The 15272-nt window shown below is 42.3% G+C and overlaps 1 protein-coding gene across 2 annotated transcripts in view; it reads right to left on the bottom strand.

Moving 5' to 3' along the window:
• Nucleotides 1-11789, bottom strand: part of ZDHHC21 (zDHHC palmitoyltransferase 21) — a 47583-nt gene extending 35794 nt beyond the window's left edge. For both annotated transcript variants that reach the window (XM_082074976.1, XM_082074977.1), the window contains exons 1-4: nt 11672-11789; nt 8573-8669; nt 2520-2723; nt 1583-1681 (exon numbers count right to left, since the gene is read on the bottom strand). In XM_082074976.1, coding sequence (XP_081931102.1) covers nt 1583-1681; nt 2520-2673 — 253 coding nt within the window. In that variant the 5' untranslated portion in view covers nt 2674-2723; nt 8573-8669; nt 11672-11789. The remainder of the gene's footprint in view (nt 1-1582; nt 1682-2519; nt 2724-8572; nt 8670-11671) is intronic.
• Between the last annotated feature and the right edge of the window lie 3483 nt (nt 11790-15272).

Below are 15272 nucleotides of genomic sequence, written 5' to 3'. Positions count from 1 at the left end.
TGTTCCCATAAATCCAGTGTCACAGAGGTGTCACTCCCTAATAGGGTAGCTACTAGCAGAGTTCACAAACACCCCAACCTGATTTTTTAATACAATTTATACCACGCAAAAAATGTATCTTCCTGTCAACCTATAGAATACCAGAGAACTGAAGTGCTACTTTAGAAAGTACAAAAAACCTGATCTAGCCCACACCAAACCATAATATAAATGTCACAGTCAAGCCTAAGTGTTCCATCTTCAAACATACATATAAAGTATCATTGCTGTATGAAATTAATGGAGAATGAACAGGTTCAAGAGCTATTTAAAGGGATCTCTTAAAAGAGAAAGAAGCATTTGTGCACAAAGGGAACTTGTACTGGTCCATGGTATTTTGCAGGTGAACATGAACATTCAGTCATAAACATAATTTTAACTGTACTAGGTGCCTTCATTCTCCAGCTCAGGTTTCAGAACCCATGTTCTTCCTGCAGCAAGAACTCTGACTGCAGAACCCAAGTCTGAGCCACCTTTAGTTTTACTGGATCAAAGACTCAGTTACCAGGAACAGAAAGAACACTGACATGAGATTTTCCATGATCAGTGTTTCACATCTGAAATGCAGAGAGATACATCCCTTCCTACTATCTGCTGCCCAGTTTGCGCACATAGTTACTTCAGTGCTGAGGCTAAACAGATGCTGTTTCCAAACACGTCACCCTAGATTCTCACTAACATCAGGAAGAGAGAGCAAACTGTTATTCCTGGCATCTAGCACATTGCAAGACAAGACTAAAATATTCAACCCTCACTACATTTGATACATTTTCTACATTCAAAAAGTATTTTCCGTTAATGTGACAACACTGATGCTGTTTAATAGCCCTATATCATTCTAAACTGCTATGTAAAAGCTCTATGCATAAGACAAGCACCTTAATAGCATCAAATGGTTCAAAAAACATTGTTTTTTTCTGTGGAGAATTATTAAGGTCTCAAATTTCCTCTAGTTTCTGGAGCATTGAACACCATATGGGAATTGCTACTTCACAGCAACACACTGAAATTAGTATCACATTTGTTTGGTTAACAGCCAATACTAACATAACACACTGAAAAAAATGTGTAAAAAATGCACAGGTAAAATCCAGCATAAGAGTATCTTTTACCACCCTTTTCAACATCTCATAAATTTAGTTTAAAAAAAGCTGTAGAATTGTAACGAGTAATCATCTCTAAATACTTTCTATTAAATATTATCAACTTAGAGGTATATGCAGTATGTTTGAAAGACTCAAATGTAAAAAAAAAAAAAATAAATCTTCCCATGGAAAAATTTCATAGCAGAAGTTCCTACATAACTAAACTTCTGAAGGAATACAAGTTCTGAAAAGGAAATTTTGAGTCTACACAAGGGAAAGTGCTAGAAATTTACAGGTTAAAGACAGTGACATACCAATTTTAATTTCTTTAACAATACAGACTCCAGCAGAGACAGTTCATAGTTTCCATCAAATCTCACAAAATAAAATTTATTCCTAGTTATTTTGAGGGCATTAAAATAACTTTTATTCAATTATACAGAAACAAATGAATGTACCTGTAATAGGAATCTTTGGGTTTTCCGGTAGCTTTCCCGGATCAGCTACTGAGGCTCTTAGTAATGAAGCTATACAAAACAATGAGCAGAAGTAATAACCTGGAAAAAAAAAAAAACATTTTTTAGCCTTTTCAGGTGTACAAAATATCTGTTATACACTGCATCAAAAATATAGATGCCTCAGCATGGAGTTGGAAATTACTCAGCCTACTCATTCAATTCCAGATATATTTCTGGTGCGATACAGTCTACAATACTAAGTGCTCCCCAGTCTGAAGATGACAGAGGAAAAAGTAGGAGTGAACATTGTTTTGATAGCACCAGCAGGATGCCACTATGACTTTACTACTGTATTGAAGAAGTTCCTCCCTTGTCTTATCAAACAAGTACTAGTCATTCTACACTTCAAAGCCTCTATGTAAAAGGACATTCCAAATGGTCCACCTTCACTTTAAAATTGGGTCTAGTTATAAATCAAGTATTCTCCCCAGCAAAACCTATTAGCCTAACTCATATCAGCTGACTTATCTAGAGATGTACGATGAAACTAATAACACCCAGTTTGTCAACCATCAGTATTATTCCTCCCAAATTCTGACAAGAATTAAGAGTTGTAGGTCTGAAATTATGTCGACAGGTTCTAGCTATAGGAACTGAAAGATATATTAATGCTTTTCCCCAGTTTCCCTACAAACAAGTTTTACCACAACACCTTTGAAATGAATGGTCAGCTTCTCAGAACACAAAAATGTAGGCCACATCCCAGTACTCCTATCCCTTATCTCCCTTATATCTCCTTTATATCTCTTATCACCTTTATCCTTCCTCTTTAACCTTCATTTTATTCTTAATTTTCTGGCCTTTCTCATTCATGCTAATTCCTGCCCACAGATACTATCTTTACTAGTAGAAAAAGGACTAAGTTAAATTGACTTACACAAAATTGCCACAAGTGAAATATGTCCCTCTTCATAGTGAGGAAAAAGGATCACTTTTGGAATGAAGATTGTATTGTACAGCCAGACAAAGATAATCAGGCCCATGCAGCACCAACCCTGAGGGTCGACCACAAAGTGAATTCGTCGTCCCATTGAATACAAACAGGTAATAATCTGTCACGACCCAGGAAGAAAAGATTACCCTAGAGACATAAATCGGAGAAAAAAAAATAAATTAACTAGCATCATGCAACCTACAGGATTCCAGACACATTCAAATAGATTAAAAAACAACAACAAACACCTGTCAGCTACTGATTTCAGGAACTGAATGAAAACTTACAAACATTTCATATACACTGTTCAAGCACCAGGAAAACAAAAATTTTATTATTTCATCCATTAGTCATATCTCACTAAAAAGTAACATTTATCATCAAGATGCAAGTAAAATAAGTTCCTAGGAAAACCATTAAATAATAGCTACAGCAAGCAATTATCAGCCAGCTGGCAGCAACAAAGGATAGAAACATTAAAGAAAATAAGTCTCCTACCAAAATAAAAAGGTTGCAAAGCAAACAATACAGGGAATGATTCATATTATGCAAGGATTCATCCCACATACCTATCGTAGTCTCACAACTATATTTCAAGTTTATTTTTTAAAAGCTTATATGCTAAAATGGTCACAAGCTTCCCTATTAATTTGTCACTTTTCCCTTCTTAAAGAGCATGGCATTCATGGCATTTATAGCAAACCAATAGAGAAAGTAACCACACTACCCTAACACCTTTCATGTAGATCATTAAGACACAATCATACAATATCAAGTTTTCTCACTATTAATCATGCTTAAAAAATCAAGGTTTCAATTCTGCTAGTTCAGTGTGCTGGTTTCTTTTTTGTTTTAGACGGAAGAAACCCCACCAAGTCCTATGGTATAAACTTCAGAGCTTCATAAACTATCTTGATAAAAACACAGCACGGTTGTAAGCACTACTCAGCAGAACCTTCAAGGGAAGGATTACTACTGTTACTTTTTTTGTCAGGTTGCCTTCATATATATATCTTAGTATTGCAACACAAACAGAAACCCCAAGCTACTCTCCTACTCATTATTTCCCCAGTTTCTGGGCTTCAGGGAACTTGTCCAATTTAGACAGATTTCCTTCCTTTCAGCTTCTAATTGTTGCATAAAAGTTTCATCTTGTTTATGAGGCAGACATCTCTGTTTCCAGGGGTTTTGCTTGTTTGTTTCATGTTTGTCTATCCTCATTTGCACTAACAATTTCTCTGCTTAATATTATTCACAAGTTTCATTAATGTCTTGTTTTCATCTTTTTCTGGATCTCTAATCAAAATCAGGCCCAAATAAGCTATCTGACATTTTTCCAGACTTCTCCTATGCACTATTTATGAAAATCCCTTTGTTTGCTGTCTTCTTTTGCAAGTATTCACATTCAAGTATAGCAGAGTATTAAGTGCTTATTTTTATCCTAAAAACGCAACAAATTTGATAACACTTGTTTCATAAACTCATGTTGCATATTGAATACACCTACTGTGCTCTTAGAACTGTTTTCAAATTCAAAATGATCATAAAAACTATTTAGGCCTATATTTACTATTATTTTCTAATTTTACTACAAGTAGCATGCACACACCACAGTCTGTTGTATACATTTTACTAATACACTACACAAGTACATACAGTCTCTAGACATATAAATGATGTAGTATTATACTCTTGAACCTGCCAGTACTTAATGGACATGGACCAGATTCCCCGCGGCAGCTACAGGAACCACCACAGCACTGCGGAGATGCAGGCAGAGCCTTAGCTTATCAGGCTGGGCATGGAGATGCTGAGCTTGATGAGCATGGGAGCTTGTGAGCGCTGGTACCATGAGAATAGTTCCTGCTGTGCTTGCAGCTCTGATCTACAGAGCAGGTTGTGAACCCTGGCAGCAGGTAAAGACAGGGGGCTCTGTCCAGTGAAGCCTCCAAACTGGCTGTGCCCAAGTCCTGTGGCAGGACAGGGCAAGGAACAGTAGTGGGAAACTCCCTGTTGCAGGGACAGAGGCAGCTCTGCCAGCCCAATCTGTCACCTGGCCAGGTTTGCTGCTTGCCAGGGGCTTGGGTCCTGGATACCATGGATCAGCCATTACTGAGACTGGTAGTAGTGTGGCCCTCAGACCACGACCCTGAGCTGCTCTTCACAGAATCACAGAATGGCTGGGGTTGGAAGGCACCTCTCGAAATCACCTAGTCCAACCCCCTTGCTAGAGCAGGTTCACCTAGAGCAGGTTGCACAAGTTGCTCTTCCATCTAGGCAGCACCAATATGGCCAAGGGAAGCAAGGTGAATATCATGCATGACTGCTTGGCTTGGAGTATGAAGACCAGGACCTAGGAAGCAGGGGATGTCTCCTTCATCCTGCTGGTGAAGGGTAAGGACTTGAGTAGGAGTAGACAGATCCTGCGGACCAACAAGTGGTTGTATAGCTTGCATGAAAAGCTGGGACTCAGCTTTTACATCAATAGGACCTTCCCTGATGATCAGGAACCATGGGGGAGGATCAGCCAGATCCACCTGACACTATGTGGGGTAAAAGCACCTTTGCCAACAGGCTGCTTAATCTGCTAAGAGAAGGCTTAGACTAGGAACGATGAGAGAGGTAGGTGGTGACCTATAATAGAGTGAGGAAGTGCTTGTCAGGGTTTTCAAGCCAAGGACAATAGAGATCCTGTAATCAATTAAACAGAGGTAAAGTGGGGCCATATCAAGTTTGTGCCCACATCTGATAAAGAAACACCACTTGGGTGTACTGGGATGTGGTTAGGAAAGCCAAAGTCCACCTGGAGTTGAATCTGGTGAGGGATACGAAGGTCAAAAGAAACTCTTGTACAGGTACATAAGCAGTGTAAGGAAGGCTAGAGGAAATGTGGGTGTGCTGCAGAATGGGACACATTACCTGGTGAAAGGATGCAAAAAAGTCAAATTGCCTTCTTCACCTTGCTCTTTACAGGTACGACCTGCTTTCTGGAATCCCAGGCCCCTGAGACCAGTGGGAAAGTCTGGAGCAAGAAAGATTTTCTCTGAGTGAGGGAGGATCAGATTAAGAAAACTTTAAATAAACTGGGCATAACACTTCCATGGGACTTGATGAGATGCCACTACTGAGCTCTGAGAGAGCTGGTCCTGTCATTGTGAGGCCAGTCTCAATTATATTTGGACGTCTTAAACTGATGGGTGAGGTTTCAGAGGACTCAAGAAAGTAAGTGTTAACCATGTTTTCAAGGGCAAGAAGGAAAATCTAGGCAACTACAGGCCTGTTAGGCTCACCCTGATCGCTGGGAAGGTGGAGCAAATAATCCTGGAAACTGTTTCCAAACACAAGCATCTCGTGTGGCAGGAACAGAATAGCAAGTAGAATTGCAACCCTGGACTTCAGCAGGGCTAACTTTGGCCTTTTCAAGCAATTGCTGGGGGAAATCCCATGGGCAAGACTGCTTGAAGGAAAAGGGGCCCAAGATAGCTGGGTGGCATTCAGAGATTGCTTCTTCCACGCTCAGGATCAGAGCATCCCCACACGTAGGAAGTCAAGGAAGGGAGCCAGGAGGCCTAGGTGGTTGAATAGGGATCTGTTGGGTATGCTCAAGCAGAAGAGGAGAGTTTACAGGTCATGGAAGCAGGGGCTGGCCACTTGGGAGGAATATAAGACTGCTGTTAGAGGATGTAGGAAGGCAGCTAGGATAGCCAAGGCCTCCTTAGAATTACAGCTGGCGAGAGGGGTCAAGGACAGCAAAAAGAACTTTTTCAAATACATAGCAGATAAAACTAATACCAGAGGCAATGTAGGCCCACTGATGAATGGGGTGGGTGCCCTGGTGGCACAAGATACAGAGAAGGCAGAGTTACTGAATGCCTTCTTTGTCTCTGTCTACTCTGCCGGAGGCTGTCCTGGGGAGCCCCGTACCCCTGAGACCCCGGATGAAGCCAGGTCAATGGAGGAGTTTGCTTTAGTCAATGAGGACTGGGTTAGGGAGCAATTAAATAGTCTGGACATTCATAAATCCATGGGTCCAGATGGGATGCATCCGCGGGTGCTGAGGGAGCTGGCTGAAGTCATTGCTGGACCGCTCTCCATCATCTTTGCCAAGTCTTGGGAAACGGGAGAGGTGCCCGAGGATTGGAGGAAAGCAAATGTCACTCCAGTCTTCAAAAAGGGCAAGAAGGAGGACCCGGGTAATTATAGACCGGTCAGCCTCACCTCTGTCCCTGGGAAAGTAATGGAACAGCTTGTCCTTGGTGCCATCTCAAGACATATCAAGGATAAGAGGGTTATTAGGGGCAGTCAGCATGGCTTTACCAAGGGTAGGTCATGCTTGACCAACCTCATAGCCTTTTATGAGAATGTAACAAGGTGGATGGATGATGGCAGAGCGGTGGATGTGGTCTACCTTGACTTCAGTAAAGCCTTTGACACAGTCTCCCACAGCATCCTCACAGCTAAGTTGAGGAGGTGTGGTCTAGACAATAGAGTAGTGAGGTGGGTTGCAAACTGGCTTAGGGAGAGAAGCCAGAGAGTGGTAGTCAATGGTGCGGAGTCTAGTTGGAGGCCAGTATCTAGTGGAGTGCCCCAGGGGTCAGTGCTGGGGCCAATATTATTCAATATATTCATTAACGATTTGGACGAGGGAATTGAGTGTACTATCAGCAAGTTTGCTGATGACACCAAGCTGGGAGGAGTGGCTGACACACCGGAGGGCTGTGCTGCCATCCAGCGGGACCTGGACAGGCTGGAGAGTTGGGCGGGGAATAATCTAATGAAATTTAACAAGGGCAAGTGTAGAGTCCTGCATCTGGGCAGGAACAACCCCAGGTTCCAGTATAGGTTGGGAGATTACATATTAGAGAGCAGTGTAGGGGAAAGGGACCTGGGGGTCCTGGTGGACAACAGGATGACCATGAGCCAGCACTGTGCCCTTGTGGCCAGGAAGGCCAATGGCATCCTGGGGTGTATTAGAAGGGGGGTGGTTAGTAGATCGAGAGAGGTCCTCCTTCCCCTCTACTCCACCCTGGTGAGACCACACCTGGAATATTGTGTCCAGTTCTGGGCCCCTCAGTTCCAGAAGGACAGGGAACTGCTGGAGAGGGTCCAGCGTAGGGCAACCAAGATGATTAAGGGAGTGGAGCATCTCCCTTATGAAGAAAGGCTGAGGGAGCTGGGTCTCTTTAGTTTGGAGAAGAGGAGACTAAGGGGGGACCTTATTAATGTTTATAAATATATAAAGGGTGAGTGCCATGGGGATGGAGCCAGGCTCTTCTCGGTGGCAAACAATGAGAGGACAAGGGGTAATGGGATCAAGCTGGAACACAAGAGGTTCCACTTAAATTTGAGAAGAAACTTCTTCTCAGTGAGGGTGACAGAGCACTGGAACAGGCTGCCCAGGGAGGTTGTGGAGTCTCCTTCTCTGGAGACATTCAAAACCCGCCTGGACATGTTCCTGTGCGACCTCACCTAGGTGTTCCTGCTCCAGCAGGGGGATTGGACTAGATGATCTTTTGAGGTCCCTTCCAATCCCAAACATACTGTGATACTGTGATACAAGAAGGCGACTGGGAGCAGTCAGCATGGATTTTCGAAAGAGAAACCATGCAGACTGGCAGAAACGCAAAGGTAAAATACAACAGAGGCAGTTAGAAACACTGCTGCCCACTGAGAAATCCATCTGTTTTCCATCTTACCAGAGCAGCAGAGATTTCATGACTTCACAGTCCTTCCTCAGAAGGGGAAAGAATAGCTCAACCAACAAAACAGAGAGATTTAAGTACTGAACTGCTTGTTTCTCAGTGTATAATGCATGTTTCTCAAAGTATAATGCATGAGCAATAAGCAGTGAGAGAGATTCTGGAGAAAACAATAAGAGTGCCTAGAATGGAAACATATCCAAAATTTTTATAACTCAATAACTAACTTTTGCCTACATTATTTACTTATATCATTAAAGAACTAAACCAAACACAAATACAGCCCCCAAACCATACCTCTGATGGCAAGTTCCACAATTAAGTTGGAACTACATATAAAAAGGCCCCATTCTCAAGAAAGAGAGGATTTTCATGATCATCTTCTGTATTTTTCCTGAAAGAGAACAAAAAGAGTGTGATACTCAAACAACCATCATCACTGGCTTGAAAGGCAGCATGTAATAGAGTACTTTCTATTATGTTCTTCATACCTCACCTCACTGAGTAGAGCTTCCTCTCAAGCTATTTACACAGATATCCAGACCCTTTGCCTCTCATGTCTGAACTGACATGCTGATTCTAACTAGCATTTTTTGAATTTCAGTTCTAGGCCATTTCACAATTTTAATATAGATTTAAAAGGATGGGACTGTTCAGAGAAAGGTCTATAGTAAACTGTACTACTGTCAGTGTATTTCAGTTAATTTAGATTGTGATACACTTTCTTCACCATGCCTTTATGATAAATGAAGCTTTATATTTTCCATTACACTGTTATCAGCAATACTGTATAGGCAATGTTAATATACTAACTTCCTCCAGTAAAGTGAGCTTTTCCCCTTCTCATTCTTGTTGCATGTACCATATATAAATATGTAAGAGTGTGGGGAATAAAGAAAACCTAACAAATGCATATTCTGATGATTAGGTAGAAAGTATTAGATTCCAATTTAACTCACGGGCAAGGTGGACTTACAGTCTTTTATTTTTAAACATACTTTAAAAAAATCTATATTAACTCTTTCAAATATAATGTCAAAATAAAGGAAGATAAATTAATCTGTTCTTTGGGATGCATCATTTCTGATAAGAATAATAACTACAATATGTAGAGGAAAAAAGTCTACGAGCAGGTTTACAATAAATCAGTTGAAAAGAAACAATTAAGTATTTATATCCTTCTATATTCAGTATTCGTACATGCAATGCCTTAAAATTTCACAACAAAATCCTTTAACATAAACCACACAACACTAATGTTGGAAGTTTTGTGGTTTTCTTCCCTCTTACCCTAATTTATAGCATTTTTTCCTAAATAAACATCTCAAACGCAAAGCGTTTAAAAGTAAACATTAGCTCTGGCTGGGGAAAGCTTCAGATATGCCAAAATATGACAGAGCTTTTCTTACGAAAATCAAGAACTGTTCTTGCCTTTCCAAAAAATATTTTTACTACTGGATTTCTTCACTGCAATCACCTTCAATATGTCCTGATGCGACATTCTGAATAATGAGACCACATAATGAGTCAGGCAGTCAGAAAGTCACTTCCGAGAAAAAAGAAAGCTCTGCACTGACCAGAAACGTTAACATGAAGATTGTTTTAATACGTTCATTTGAATGCCAACTTTAAAAAAAAAAAAAAAAAGTATAAAATTTTGCATCAAGACCCGCCCAAAACATACTTAGAAAATTATGTTTCATAAATAAAGTCAATACAAGCACTAGTCTGTTTTTCGTCCTAAGAAGCAAGAAAAACAGCTCTGGCAACATCCTGTTTCTTGCACTTTTATGGCTATTGCATTCATATATAACTAGAAACCAAGATCCTATGCATTCTGCCTCACTTTGGCTTAAACAAGTCCAGAATGGCACAGATCAATAATTCACAGAATTGTTCACTGTAAAACACAATTTTAAGACCCTAAACAAACTGAACAATACTATGCTCTATAAAATACACTTCTAAAGCAAGAAAAACACCACTTTCTAAGAAGGTTGTATTCTAAGCAGTTAAGAAAGTGGAACAGAGAGTAGTAACATGAGAGCTACACTTGCTATAATATTTGTGATAGCCAAAGCAAGGCCATAACAATCAACAGCTGCGTCCCTAGATCTGTGACGCTCCTGACATCTTAAGAATTACTGCCAAAAGCTACTGATATAAAATTAAAAATATACTTCAACAAGAAACAAAGCGGACTTGAACCAAACAGCTAAATTACTTTTGACTGCATTTTAAAGAAGTCACTTACGTGATGTAATCAAGGGTCAGAATATAATTACCATTATGCCTTTTACAGCTCTTCTGTTCAACAAAACTAGTATCTGAATAACCATTTAATACAAGCAGGAGCATATTTTTGCCATGACAAAATCCTGCGTACCTGGCATGAAACATGTTTATACAATAGACGATTGTTAGTAGAAACTGTGGCACTACAGAGCTGTTAGGTGGCTGTTGACAGGTTAAGGTAGGCAAGATGTTCCCACCCAATTCTGTTTTACAGATAGGATCTTGCAAGGCGTGCCTCTAAATATCTACTGCACTCATGAAAGATGACACATGGGCTTGGACTGGGACATGGCTCGATACCAATGCATGCATGTTGTACGGCCATTGATCACAAATCCATGAAAACTATCATCTATTGCTGACCAAACAGCCACCTTTACACAGACAACATACATGGCTTTAGCACATTACTGTTTGGATCCTCAGTGTGAAATGTGTAAAGATGTACAATTTCATTTTACTAACTACTGGGGCTGGAAAATGAAAAGTGTGAAGCTAAGAAAGGTTAAGGGGCATTGTATTTCCTCATGCTGTGTTGCCAGAGCACAAGACCAACAAAACCCATGCACTTCCTCAAGAGCAGAAAATGCCCTCCTCATCATTTAGCAAAAAAAGAGCAGCATTGTGGAGCTTCATAAAAACGACTAAGCATTGCTTTATCTCATGGATAAGAGGATGCTCATGAAGTTTGCTAATGATGTTCCTCCCTCCACACTCCACGCAGAAAACTGCAATCCTGAAGCTGAAGCTGACACGGATAGCACAGACACCCAGCACTGGTCACACGGATTTAATACAGGCAAAGCTCATGTCCAAGACTGGTTACACGGAGGCCCCAGCGCACTCTACCCAAACCCCACCACCGAACAGCCTTCTCAGGACCACCAACAACCGCGCCCGAGGGGCCGCCGGCGCCCTCCGTACCACCGCCACACAACGGACCGGCGGGAGTGGCCTCTCCCTCCAGGCCCCGGCTCGGCGGCCTGGCGCCGCGACACCCCTCCGGCAGCGCCGAGCGGAGGGCGCTCCATGGGCTCCTCCCGCACACCCCCCCGCCCCTCCCCCCGCCGCCCCTTCCCCGCGGCACGAGGCGGAACCAACCGTCAGGCGAGGCCGCGAGGAGAAGGGAGGGGCCGCGGTCACGCGCCCCCTGTCCCCTGCTCTCCATGGCAACCGCGGGGGCCGCCTCCGCCGTTCGCGCCCAAACCCTGCGCCTTCCGCTTCCGCTGTGGGAACCGCGCATGCGCGCAGGGGGTGCGGTGGCGGATCGGGCGGGCCCGAGCGGGGGGACCGGTTCTCCAGCGCGTTGTCGTCGCGGCTGAACCGGGGGCTCCGCCTGGCAGCCGGGTGTGTTACCCCGCACCGTGAGGCTCACCGGCCGGAGCGGTGTGACTGGTTTCTGCACCCCGCCCTCCCTGCGCCAGCGGCGGGAGCCACGCTGCAGGGCGGTCCCGCCTGTCCGCCGGAGGTGCCGCAGTCCGGCTGCCCATGCTGGCTCAGCCTGCGGCCGCGGTTCGCCGGTGTTGGAGGTCGCTGGCGCAGGCCCCTTCCCGAGCCCGGGCGTTAGTCAAGACGAGCCCTCGCCTCCTCTCCATCCCTCCAGTATCCCTTGGCAGCTCCTGACCAGCACTGTAGACAGGTTCTCTGCCTCGGTCTCTGGGCCCCTGTTAGAAGAATCTCATTCCCCAACTGTTGTACCAATTAGTCTTTATAGTATGAAATTGTATAAAGTATCTTAATAGTCTGAAATCATCTATTTCATAAGAGGAGTGTGTTTTACTTTGTATACTGCATAATCATGGCTAAGTCAGCATAACTAAAGGGCCCCAGCTCACTGCAAGGACAGCCCCCACCTTAAAGAAACCGTCCTGTTTCTTGGAATCTTAAAGTCATCCACAAAGGAGAAGGGATACTCCTAGGCTACTAAGGTAACACTAGCATCTCAGCCTCTCCAACAACTCTGCGAAACCCTCCCATTATCTGGCATTATAGATGAGTAAATGTAGCAGTACCAACCCCAGGGACACCTAGATCAAGAAAGCAGATGAATGGTGGCACCATAGTATTATACTTGCTTTTCAAAACAGTAATATGTGTGTGTTAAGTAGTGAGCAGTCAAATCATCTTGTATCTGAGCACTTCAAAGGTCTGAGAACCATGTGTAAAATCGCATTCAGTGTGCCCTGGTTGGAATGGGACACCTCATGTGTATCAATAACTCTTGTAATTCTATACTTTGCATCCTACCCTCTCCTCTGTCTGGCATGGGCCAGCTGCAAAATTTTCATGATGCTCAGGTCCCCTGCTGTGCACCACGGAGGGGCCTCATAAGGCCACAGAATTCGATCTTTGTTTTTAAAAGAGAATTCTGACCCGTAGGGGATTAGCAGTGGCTAAGAGCCACAGACAGCTTGTAATGGACAGCATTTTCGTGTTCCCAGCTGGGAATCATGCCTTGAGCACCCATGGCTGATGTACATACATGATCGTTTGGCTACCTAAAGGTACCTCCATCTGTCTGAGTGGCATGGTTCCCACTGTAAATTGATGGGCTCCTGCTCTGAAGCATTTTTCCTACACAATGATGAACGAACTAGATGAAGGGTAATATGGTGATTACCACCAATACAGAAAATTCTTCCTTATTACTGATAACATTCTTCTTAAAACTTAATTATAACATGATTATTTTGAAAGGAGAGTATCCAAAAAGTCTGTTTAGTGTTTAGGTGGATTTCAGGCTTTTGTTGCAACTTATGGACCTTATCCTGATTTTATTTTTCAGTGTCCACAGTCTTCTTTTATGCTGGGTAATTGTTAATGTTTCCAGATAAGGTTGCTCTGACCTAAAAATACATGTTCTTAGCAGGAACTGGACATTGTCTGGAAAGAGAATGAAGCATGTAAACCAGGTAAACCAGAAAACAGCACTGCCTTGAGAGCAACTTATGTATGTCCCTAGGAACAGGTAACACTGAAAATAATACACATATTAATTGTACTATTAAAAACATGGGGAAAAGAATCACTGGAAAGGTTGTTGTAATAAAAAACAGCCTCTGTCTCTATTCCATGTCAAGTTTCACATCTTAATTTATGTCTATATGTAAAAGACATAATAAGCGGTTTGTGAAAACTTTCCACAGATTTGAAGAAGGAATGTAAATGAAAAACAAACAAACAAACAAGGAGTGGAAAGGAAACCAAAGATTTGGGAAATAAAATGGAAATATAAACAAAGAGGGACAGTATGATTGATGAAGGTTTCTTGCAGAATGAAAAAGAATCAGTCAGTGATGATGTCTTCCAGTCAAATATCAGGTATTTGTATTTCTGTAGTGGTGCCCTGATAATGGCCAGTCATTAGATCTGTAATCTTGTCAGACAGATTATATTTTACTCTTTTCTACTCATGGATGTGCAGAGTAAACACAGGTTGTGGAACAAGGGCAGTAGTCTATCCAGCTCAATCATCGCACAGCAGTTTCCATTTGTTAGTATTTATTTTGGGGAAGCACAGTGCAGGAAGAAAAATAGGCAATCATGTTCTGGTCTTCCCAACTGAACTTACAAAGGCTCAGACTATAGAAATCACCTGACACTTTTGCCAAAGTATCAATCCAATTAGATAACCAGTCTTTGTGGTAAACTCTATTCTGAAGGGAAAAAAAAAAACATAGCTAGGGGAAATATTAACTTTCCATAATACAGACTTTACATATTGTCCAGCATGGATGTATTACACAAAGATTATTAAAAGTCTGCAAAATTAGAATATCCACATTCTTCGATGCTGAGTATTGCGCAATAGCATAGAATTCCTCTTGGAGTTTCTGATGCCTGTGTTGTGTTGTTGGTGGTGTTTATAAATTACCACAGGAGCCACCAGCTGTCATCATATAAATTTTATTGGCACTCTGTAAATATTAAATCAGCATGCTAAAATCAAGCCATGTGCAGTAACAGCTGATGCTCTGTTATGGAGAGCACATGCAAAAGAGCGGTATGCACTGTGTCTCTCCTGATTTTTACTGTTTACAAGCCCCTTACTTCATGAGACTGTTTTCCAGGGTTCATTTTGAGCCCAATTGTTTCACTTGATTGATGTGCAGAAGGGGTGCTGTCTGTGCACAGATATCTCCTGGGTTGAGAGATCAGCCTTTTCAGCAGTACCCACCGTCCTGGGTCCTTCTAAACTCCACAGTTTCTTACTGCCACTTCTTTTCTGCAGCACTGTCGTATTGCTCACTTCCTTGTAAACATTGCTGGTGTACATAAGAGACACTTGTGCACTCTAGAATGGGAGCAAAATTCTTTGTGTCTTGAAGATCCATCTCATGTAGACAGAGGTCGGTGTTAATGACATGCTGTGCTGAAACAAATCCTGTCCTGGCCCAGTAGTTTTGTGAGTCACAATGTCACATTCTAAGCATAAGGCAATAGATATTAAAGGAAAAATGTCTCTCAGGCAACATTTTCTCTCTGACCTAGTTGCCAGAAAAATCAAAGGCAAGGTGTGCTTTCCGATCTGTCTGCCTCAGTATTAGGTATGGTGAAATCTACTGATCATCCAGCCCAGATAGGTTTCATGAGGTCTAAGCTAGACCAAGCCGTAGTTTAAATCAGAAAATTAATTTTCATCCAAGGCATTTCAGTGGTGTGAGGAGCTCAGCTGAGATTATATCCAGCTGCAGATGTCCTA

The sequence above is a fragment of the Streptopelia decaocto genome (genome assembly GCF_964273445.1).
Source record: "Streptopelia decaocto genome assembly, chromosome: Z".
NCBI lineage: Eukaryota > Metazoa > Chordata > Aves > Columbiformes > Columbidae > Streptopelia > Streptopelia decaocto.
This window is presented reverse-complemented; position numbering and strand designations above follow the sequence as displayed.